Source organism: Rhamphochromis longiceps, linkage group LG13 (assembly GCF_057381845.1).
Source record: "Rhamphochromis longiceps isolate RC_006_pf linkage group LG13, R_longiceps_female_GT1.1, whole genome shotgun sequence".
NCBI lineage: Eukaryota > Metazoa > Chordata > Actinopteri > Cichliformes > Cichlidae > Rhamphochromis > Rhamphochromis longiceps.
Window position 1 is genome coordinate 9799418 of NC_140569.1, and position 11222 is coordinate 9810639.

Here is an 11222-nt window from a genome sequence, read left to right on the forward strand (position 1 = left end):
AAATACCAGAATAGGGAGGATGGTGTAGGTTTAAGTTTATTAGATTGATCAGTATTGCTGAACTATGAAATATTTTTTTTTGCATACAGGTATAACAGAATAGCTTTAGTGTAGTTGTTGTTTTAAACTTGAGTATGAACTTATACAAAATGCAGCAAGATATTTAAAAAACAGTTTTGTTGATTAAAAAACACTATATCGGATTCATATCGGTATCGGCAGATATCCAAATTTATGATATCGGTATCGGTATCGGACATAAAAAAGTGGTATCGTGCCATCTCTAGTTCCTACTAAAACCATCCTGGAAGCAAGATTACTGTCTTGGCAATTTGTACATCGTAACTGCCTTTGGGCAGTTATTTTGCAACTCCTATCTAAATGAACGGGGAGACATTAGTAATAAACTCCAAAAAAAAAATGACAAAGGATGAACTGAAGCTCTGCCATCACGTAATGTCGCATACTGCTGTTTCTGATGTCATTTAAAAAAAAAAAAAAAAAAAAAAAGTAATAAACTCCATTGATTGAATTACTGGAATTTGCTTCATTTCCTTTATTCATTCCTTTATTATGATATCCATAGACTTGGATAATAATGAGCAGATGTGCCTGTCACATCACAGTTGAAAGTGTGTTATGATTCATGTATCTGTGCAGCAACACAGTTGGCTCATATGTTTCCTGCTTTAGCTTTTAATTGGCTTTTGGCAAAGGGATTGGGGGATAAATGCCTTGCCGTTATTGAGTTCTTCCATAGATTTCTATTAAGGATTATTACTCTGAGTCTCTGGTGCTTATTTCATGCAACTTTGGTCTAGAGCACATCATGGTTCAGGGGTATGTCCTTATCATTTGCAAAGGAAATAGGCCTGTATTTATTTTTTATTAGCATAACAACCAGAATTCAATATGTTATGCAAAAATGTCTGCATGTCTTGTTTTCCTTTTTAAAGTAACAGTTTAATTGTTTTTCCATTACCTTCTCCAGCCTTCCCCTGGTTTGGTATGGACATTGGTGGAACTTTGGTCAAGTTGGTGTACTTTGAGCCAGTCGATATAACTGCAGAGGAAGAACAGGAGGAAGTGGAAAACCTCAAGTCAATCCGCCGCTACCTCACCTCAAACGTTGCCTATGGTATGACTATTTACACATGCAGATTAGGGCTGCCACGATTTGTCGACTAGTCACGATTACGTCGACTATCAAAATCGTCGACGACTGATTTAATAGTCGACGCGTCGTTTGAAGCTTTGTAAGATCACAAAAGACGCAGGAATAAGTGGCAGGATTTAAGAGTGTAATAACGGACTGAAACAGAAGATGGCAGCATTGCATGTACAAGGATGTCAGCTACCGTTAAACCCCGAAGAAGAAGAAGCAGCTGTGTCCCAGAATTCATAGCGCGGCCCAGCGCAGTTTCCAACAATGGCGGCAGCTAGTTAGTTTTAATGTTACTCTTATTATTCTTTCTGGGTCACAAAATAAACGTTTAACATATTTTCAGGCGAGAATGTAGCTGTGTAAACCTCAAATATCTGCTCAGTTTATCAGGACACCACATATTTTCAAAAGCGCTCCAACGTTTTCGGAGACATCTGTTACCCACTAGCTCGTTAGCGAGCCGGGGGCTAGGCTCACTAGCGCCGTGAGAACACCGGACTCCCCGCAAATCGTTTTCAAACCCACTGCCGTCTTTCGCTACTCAGGTTAAATATATATGAGTCACTTAGATAACTTAAAATGTTATTGTTTGGCTTTTTTTTTAGTATTTTATTTGTTCCTGAGTAAATCAGTTTGTCTGAGATTAAAGTTCTAGTTTTTACACAGCTGAATAAACGTCAAGCAGACAACTGATTATCAGAAGTGTGAGATGCTCCAGAATATACTCCAGTGTCCTGTTATATTTTAGATAGCAAGGAGTTTATTAAACTTCACCAAAACAATCTGCAAATTTCATTAAAATTTAATAAACTATCTTGTCTTTATTTTTAGTTAGCACAGACCTTAAACACTTAAAGCTGTAAGCTAATGATAGTTATATAAGAGCAGATGCTGCTGGTGCAATAAGCTGTAGTTTTACGTCCAATGGATGATGATCTGATTAGTCGACTAATCGCAAAAATAATCGGTGACTAGTCGACTATCAAAATAATCGTTTGTGGCAGCCCTAATGCAGATGGATATAGGTATCTCTCACTGATATATTTTACAGTTTTACAGTTTATGAGATGAATTTTGTTATCAGCTTCAAATTCAGCTTTTGGGTCACTTGAGTGTTCAAACGAAATTAAAAGCATAACACAAATCAGGAGGCAATGCCATATGGTAAAATTATTCTTTCCTTATTCAGGTAAAACAGGTGTCCGTGACGTTCACCTGGAGCTGAGGAATCTGACCATGTGCGGCAGGACAGGAAACCTGCACTTCATTCGCTTCCCAACACAGGCCATGCCCCGCTTTATTCAGATGGGACGGGATAAGAACTTCTCTAGCTTGCACACAACACTCTGTGCCACTGGAGGCGGGGCTTACAAGTTTGAGAATGAGTTCAGAATGGTGAGTGTGCAGTATATACAGAGATAACATCTCAGTATCAGTGGTACTGATTAAACATTGTGACATAATTACAGTGAATAGTTGATTAATCAAATACTTAGTTGATTGAAAATAGATATGTGGTGTAGTGGTTACCACATTCGCCTAACATGTTAAAGTTCCCCAGTGCAAGATTGGGAGGAGACACAAATCCTTCATGTCTGAAAATCTGTGTCAATTCAAATATGCAGATTAATTCACGGTGGTTAACCTTTGCAAATAACGGCAGATTTAGAGTTTTGTGCAGTGACTCTTTATACAGCCCACGACGTAACCAATGCAAGCAACCAGCACTATTGCAAGGATTCATACTTTGCGTGGTGCAATAAGTGTTAATTACATTTTGGTCATGTCCTAGTATTTTACAGTATTTGTTTTTTTTTTTAACCTCCTAGGACCTGGCGTCCACATATGTGGACGTCACGTTTTTGGTTGTCAAGACCAAAATACTAAATTTTGCTCTACAAGGGCCTGATATCCACTTACGAGGACATTATACTGCCACTGTTCTATCAAAATTTAAAACGAATGCCCTCTTATGTGGATCTCATTTTTCTTAGAAACAAAAATCAGGTTAAAAAGAAAAAATCAGGTAATTCTTTGTTTTTACATTCATCAGGTCCCAATCAGCCCAAATAGCAAAGAGAAATTGAAAATGCATGCCATTTTTCTACATCTTTGTCCATTCTGATAGTTTCAGCAGTCTCTCTCCAGGAGTTTGCTGGTAGTCGTGACTACTTTTATTGAGGTTTTGATTATTTCTTATATTGAGGTGACTTTTAGTCTCTCACTGATCCATTCAAAAGTTGCAGTGAAAAAGTAGCTGGAAATACACAGGAGTAACCACCTGTACAGAACAAGCAAAGGGAATTTACATTTCTAGGGAGGTCAATATCAGTTTGTGGCATATAGGGTTTCAGAAGGGGCCTTTTTTTTTTTTTTTGTCTTTGGTGCCCATTTTTGATATGTTAATTCAAACTCTAGATAAACAATCAAGAAAATGGTTAATAGATGAATAAATGGGACAAAAAGTGCAAAAAATCTAGGTCATTTGTTTACAGAATCGTGTTTCAATGTAATTTCATCAGAAATTCTTGCCTTCCCTCACAGTACCTTTTTACCTAGGTTCATTGACCATGTCTGCACTTCAGCAGGATCAGTGAAATCTCTGACACTGCACAAACTGTGCTAAATGTCATCAATTCAACCCCAATGTGTTTTAAAATATTTTAATGTCTCACGTCTACACTCATGTTTTTTTTCTTTATCTCTAAAAGTCATAGCCCATAGTTCTTGGGCTCTACTATTTTCTACAAGCAACCAGTTTTCTTCTTAATTTTTACGCCGTTACCATCATGCCAATTTACAGTAATCCACATTGTATACTTTTATAGGAATGTTGATAGTCTAGTCTGCATTTGGATAAGGAACTTTTTAATTTTTAAAGACCATTTTCAGTGAGGTTTTGAAAGTCATTTTAATACTATACAACTGACAAATCAAGGGTTTCAAGGAATGTTTTACTTTAAATAATCAGGAACAATTTAGCAGATAAAGTAGTGCCTTATCAATGTTTTAAACCTCCTACATTTGTGAGCAGATGGCTGACCTGGAGCTGCTTAAGCTGGACGAGCTAGACTGCTTGATTCGTGGTCTGCTGTTTGTCGATCGGGTAGGCTTCAACGGACACCCTGAGTGCTACTACTTCCAGAACCCATCAGACACCCAGAGCTGTGTGAAGAAGCCCTGCACTTTGGACAACCCCTTTCCTATGTTGCTGGTCAACATTGGCTCAGGAGTCTCCATACTGGCTGTGTCCTCAGAGAACAACTACAAACGGGTGACTGGTACCAGGTGAGGAGAATGGGAACCTCTTTAATGGTGCACACAGAATATTTATAAGCAGAGTGGAAGAATATAATAATAAGAATATAATTTTTGAAAATTCAAATTAGATAAGTTTTAAGATAATTAAAAAAAACTGATCAAGAGATTAATGATGCAGTGTGGCTACTGTCACAGGCAAGTGATGGTGTGTAGAACAGTCCATGTCAGTAGAAGACAATACCAATAAGTTATTAACAGAAGTATTAATTAAGTACAGAGAAACTATATTGGAGTTCAGCTCCAATAATAATTTAAGAAAAGTAAAAAATTATATATATAGATAAACTATAACTAAACTATAAACTATAGACAAGTGTTTATTTTTATTTTTCACTCAATAATAGAATATACACATTATTCTTCACATTAACAAACTTGTTAAAAAAATGTTTCTATAACCCGGCTGTGAAATAAACTCATTGTTTGAAGCAAAATTTATGGAAGAAAAAGTGCCAGTGATAGAAAATAGGTGCTGTTTCAACCAAGTGATTTCCAACCTAATAAACAACAGAAGGATTACAGCTGTTTGTTGTTGTGGTGAACTCCTCTTAAGCCCTACATCCGTGTTCTTTGAACATGAAGTTCTGCATGAGAAGTATTTTTCAAGAGTATGTGCAAAAGGTGAAGGTGGCACTTTTATGGCTTTAGTAGATCTGGCAGATATGCCAGACTCAGTTGCTTTAGTTGCGACAGTCATATTCATTATCACCTTGTGTACCTTAGTACTTACAAAGTTGTAGAACTAGATATGATCATAGAATGAACTGTAAATATTTGTAAGAAATTGAAGTTACTTCTACCCATTATGAGTTGTACAAAGAGTTTTTCCTTTGATGATATTAGGATTTACTCAGCCTCCTGAGTATTCTGTAATACAGTGAAATCATATTTGACCTTATAAACAAATTTTTTCAACTATGGCCAGTCGCTGTTGTCGCAGTGTACCTCTGGTCATTCTTTACTTCCTTGTTCTGTAAATGGCAAGTGTGTCTTATTGCAGCTACTCACCGTGACATCAGTGTTTATGTGTGCATGTACAGCCTCCATCTGAATCTATTGCACTGTTCCAGGAAGAGAAACATGATCAAACAGAACTCACTTGTTGTGGGTGTGAGTAGTGTGGGCTAGTTGAGGCACAAAGGCTTTATACATTAATGTTGTATAAAGTATTTTATTTCAAAACAGCTGTCTCATGTTGGCTCTGTTTCTCCTCACTTATTCTGGCACCAACTAGGTGTTTATTTTGTAGCATATTTTAATCGAATGTATTTATATAGCCAGTTTAAAAATATTCTCTAGCATATGCAAAGATACAAAGAAAAATAAAATGAATAATATGGAGTTTAAATAAAGACATAAAAGTATAAAAACATAGTAAACTAAATCTTGAATACTAAAATGACAAGTCACCCAAAAGCCATAAAAACCATAGATGTGTTAAGATTTGTATTATGAGCTTTATTTTACAGTTGAAGCATAATGTGTGAGACATTTTGTTGGCCTAGGACTTAACATTTGTTCCAAGGTTGGAGTTGATATGGACATTTTTTGTGTACTGTCAGTGTTAAAGTGTTCACACCGTTTCAATTGCTTCATTAAACTTCAGTAGCATTTTTCTCCCTTCTTTTTCTTTGATCTATAATTTATGTTGTTTACACCCTTCAGTCTGGGAGGTGGTACATTCCTGGGGCTTTGCTGTCTGCTCACTGGCTGCGAGACATTTGAGGAGGCTTTGGAAATGGCTAGCAAAGGTGACTCTACAAATGTGGACAAACTGGTGAAAGATATCTATGGGGGAGACTACGAGCGATTTGGTCTACAGGGCTCTGCTGTAGCATCCAGGTAACATCTCTTTTTTTTCTTTCTATATTTAAAGCTTCTTGTTTTTGTTTTTTAGCGGTACAATGAAATACAGACTGATCCCAGGAGTGTTTGTATACATACTATAAAATAGACAATAAATAGAACAGTGTGATGCAATGAACAGAGCTGTGTTTGGTTTGTATTACTGAACTTTGACCAGGATGCACATCTTGTATTTGTCTGGTTGTCCGGTGTCTTCGCTTCTGACATGATAATGAAAACCAGTGAATTCATGTGAAACTGAACATTTTAGTTAAGTTCATTTCATGATTTAGTAGCTTGGAGAACCAGCTTTAGAAGCACTAACTTGAAGTAAGCATTATCTCTGACTATCTGCTTGACATTAAGAGGCCTGTCCCACCAAGTCTGGACTTTGACTGGGCCGTTGCAACAGCTTGATTGTTTTATTTCTCAGGTGTTCTGTTTGCTTGGGATCATTGTCCAGTTGCATGTCCAAATTGGGGCCACGTTTTAAATGTTAGACGGATGTCCTCACATTTGACCTACTTGTTCAGTCTTTTTCTTATTGTAGTGAATTTTAACATGCTAACTGAGGCCTGTAAAATCTGAGATGTAGCTCTTAGGTTTCTAGCATGTCCACTCCTAGGAATATTGTGGCAGTGTGTTAAAACTAACTTGAACACTCCAGAACAGCAAACTGGCAAACCATCTGCTTTTATATAGGTGATCACAGCTGCAGATGATTTATAAAAAATTAATCTGTTGCATTTGATTAGGAGAGTCTGTCTGCTCTTTATTTCTGTGGAAGCAATAAGAGTGTACTGTAGTTTTCACAATGTTATGCTGTTTCACATGACACTGTTTATGTAACACTTGTAATTTTTGTAGATGTCACAGGAGATGTTATAGGAGCTTATTTCAGCTGGCTGCACTGCATCTGTGGTGGACTGCATTGTTTACTGTTAAAATACTATTTGGTTATTGTAACTAGGGCTGTGCGATATGACCAAAATCTCATATCCCAATATAAGACATCTATCGTCCGATAACGATATAAATCACAAAAATTCAAAATTTTCTGAAAATTCTGTGAATCTCGGGCAGCTCGACTTGCGTGAAGTGTTTCAAGCTGGGCGTTGTGTACCTGGAGTCGAATGTTTTAACCGATGCATGATACTATACATTTTTAGACATAAGTTGTAACGGCTGCGGTTTTCTTTGTGAGTATTTATTACACGGCGTGCTGCGGGGAAAAGCCTGTTCTAACGTTTGAGTCAAAGGTTTATTTTTTAGCACCTGACGGCTCTTTTTTGCTTCTCATCCGTAAATACTCTGCATACTCTTTCACGTGATTTAGTTTATTTTGAAAAGTCTCAACAGGATCTTGAGCTTTATTGTGAAAGGTTTATGTGGAAAATAAATAAGCAGACATGGAGGGTTTTACCATCGTCGTTGTTAACGACAACGCATAAAAAACAGGCACTTGTCCATCGGTAGCGTGGTTATATTAAATATAGGAGAAAGAGAGAACTTTAAGAAATTAATATAGCCACTACAGTGACAAAACGATGAAAAAATATTGCCGTAAACAGTTTATTTTGCGACACCACAAAACAAACGATAGCAATGTTTTTATATCGTCATCCGATATATATCGTTATATTGAGCAGCCCTAATTTTAACTATAAAAGATTAATAAAATGGGGAAAAAACACGTTGTAGATGCAGATACAACACTAGAGTAAATCTTAATCTGTGTCTCTGATTAAAAGCTGGAAAACCTAAACTGATATTTACTCACTAAAATGCACACCTGATTAATCAATAATCTAATTGTGTAAAGTGGATGAAATTGCCTTGGAACTTGATGAGTGAGCTAAAAGCTCTGATTTATGTGCTCACATAAATTGCTCATTTAGCACAATGAGATAAGAGGATAAATTATCCAAAATTGTGTGGACATTGTTTAATTGCAAAAAAAAGCAAAAACATACCAATAAATGAACAGTTAGTTATAAATATTTTACACAGAGACACACTGTGCTCATGTTAAACTGAATTTACCATGTATACAGTAAACCTGCAGCTCTGGGTCCAAAGTTGATCCATAAAGCATTGTAAAAACACATGTAACACCCAGTGACAGTTGCTTCAAAAGGTTTTTAAATAATTTATGGGTTCACTTTTTTTTTTGTTTCCATTTTTTGTTTGTTTGGTTTTTTTAATGTGAAGAGTTAATCAGACTTTGAGGAAAATGTCTTTTACATGTTGGGTTTTTTTATGGTCTCTTTTATAGTTTTGGTCACATGATGAGCAAAGAGAAGCGAGACAGCATCAGTAAGGAAGACCTGGCCAGAGCCACTCTGGTCACCATCACTAATAACATAGGATCCATAGCACGCATGTGTGCAGTCAACGAGGTACACACACACACACACACACACACATGCTGAATCAGTCAACTATACCCAGCTAATCATAATAGCCATATAAAGGTTATGTAATACAGATACTTGCATGAGTTTATCTACTGTTTCATAAACCTCTAAGATAGTTTCTTTGAGTTCTTAGAAACAGACACCCAGACCAGAATTTAGTCATTGCATCACCCATCGACACTCCTACACCTAAACTACTCTTTACTGGCTACTCAGGATTACCAAAAACATAAAATCAACTAATTGTTCTTTACAAACACATTCAAAAGTTACATCTTATGGCTTGCTATAGCTATTTAACAATAGAAAAGAAAAGTTCTTTGTTGTTGTGTGTGTCCGTGGTGGTGGGTATGGAAGCCCGTTTCCGCCACTAAAAAAAAAAAAAAAGGATCCATAACTCAAAATTTCGAGTTATTTTCTCGAAATTTCGAGTTATTTTCTTGAAATTTCGACATATTAACTCAAAATTTTGAGAAAAGCAACTCGAAATTTCGAGTTAGCGCTGCCAATCAGTAATCTACGTGAATGACGTCATTTCCATGTTACCCGGAAGCTGAAGCCCTCAGCTACAAATGCTACAGCTAAGCTACCGGTATTACATCCAGTCGTGAATGCACAGATTGCTGAGTGTTTTCAGCCTGGCTTCACAAATGATGAAATCCCTGTGTTATTAGCAGAATCACATGGTGTTACTATCAGCAAACATACTTTAATTTGTTGGGATCCGTTTTTGAGTGCGCGGTACTGCGCCATATGCTTCCGGGTAACAAGAAAGCGACCTCATTCACGTATATTTTTGATTGGCAGAGCTAACTCGAAATTTTGAGAAAATAACTCGAAATTTTGAGAAAATAACTCGAAATTTTGAGAAAATAACTCGAAATTTTGAGAAAATAACTCGAAATTTCGAGAAAATAACTCGAAATTTCGAGTTATGGATACTAGCTTTTTTTGTTTTTTAGTGGCGGAAACGGGCTTCCATAGGTGGGGGGTGGAACTTTTTTTTTTTTGTTTAGTTTTTTTGTTTTTGTATTTTTAGAAGTCCAAATATATTCCTTAATTTTAAGTTTTGTTTTTTTTTTTGGTAAGGTTGCTGGATTTGTTTATATTTTAAATCATGCTTATGTTTTGGGGGGTTTTTTGCTGGCAAAAACAAAATCACCAGATTTCACACTTATGTTGTAATATTTTGTAAATAGCCAGCTGTAAGCTATAAAACAATTCTGGGATTGGGGTTACTCGTACTATGTGACAACAATTTATTAGTTTTAATAGGCAACTGTAAAATTAATTTAAAAACCAAAACCATAGCAGCTAAAGCTGAAGTAAAGGATCAGTCTGGAGTATTTCTACATGCTGTGAGCTTCTTTACAGTGTTGCCTTGTGGCATGGCAATCAAGCAGCATTGTACAGGGCTATCACTGCATGCAGAGCTGCAGCGAAGAAAAACGTGCATATATAGGGTTATGGAGGGTTTCTTTTAAATGACTTCTGAAAGCCTTAGTAATAAAATTAAGACCCGCATTTTATCATAAACAAAAATCTTGATAACTGGATTTTAGTCCTGTATTTGACCATTATATTGGCAAAGAATTGTGCTGTTTAAGCTACATCGACAAACACAAAGTTACCCTGCTAAATTTTCAGGAGGAATTACATACTTGCATACACCACAGCAGGATGTTTTTCAAGATTTTTGTGTCTTTGGTATTCTACCAGATTTCATCAGTGTTTGTTTATTGGTTCTCTAGCACCACCATGTGGTGGTGCTAGAGAACCTTTATTTTATTTATATTTTCTTTATTACTATATTTGCAGATTATATGCCTTTTATTATAGTCAGTTTTTAATCAAATTTGCATGGCATGGATTAACTGTCAATGTCATAAGAAACATTTACCTTTAAAATATTTTATTTCACCAAATGAAAGACCTGGGATTTAGTATCACTTTGGTGACCGTGTCCAGGGACAGAGCGGAGAAAAATAAGAACTCTGCAGTTCATTATTCCTTGTTAGGTTATATGTAAGAATTTTAGTGTCACACTAATAAAGGATTTTCAAAGCCTATAAAAATATTAGATCTAAAAATTAAGTATATTGGCTGAACTCTTGATAAAGAGAACATAACCTAACATTTTTTATGTGTAGCTATTTATGAGTCATTACTAAGATGACAGGAGCGTTTAGAAATGACCTTTCTTCATTATCAGAACAATTTGTGAATTACTTGTTTAAACTCTTGTTTGTTGGGTCTCAGTTTCTCTAAAATTATTTTTTTCTTCTTTTTCTCATAAGAAAATTGAGCGTGTGGTGTTTGTTGGGAACTTCCTCCGTATCAACACAGTGTCCACCAAGCTGCTAGCTTATGCCATGGACTACTGGTCCAAAGGCCAACTAAGAGCTCTCTTCCTTGAACACGAGGTGAGCAAACGGCTGTCCTTTTATTAAATTAAAGCGATTGCTTAATGTGTT

The 11222-nt window shown here is 36.2% G+C and overlaps 1 protein-coding gene across 2 annotated transcripts in view; it reads left to right on the plus strand.

Annotated features, from left to right (window-relative positions):
• pank1a (pantothenate kinase 1a) overlaps window positions 1–11222 on the plus strand; it is a 31722-nt gene that overhangs the window by 14144 nt on the left and 6356 nt on the right. For both annotated transcript variants that reach the window (XM_085427511.1, XM_085427512.1), the window contains exons 2-7: window positions 992–1138; window positions 2355–2560; window positions 4200–4453; window positions 6152–6328; window positions 8607–8730; window positions 11046–11171. In XM_085427511.1, coding sequence (XP_085283637.1) covers window positions 992–1138; window positions 2355–2560; window positions 4200–4453; window positions 6152–6328; window positions 8607–8730; window positions 11046–11171 — 1034 coding nt within the window. The remainder of the gene's footprint in view (window positions 1–991; window positions 1139–2354; window positions 2561–4199; window positions 4454–6151; window positions 6329–8606; window positions 8731–11045; window positions 11172–11222) is intronic.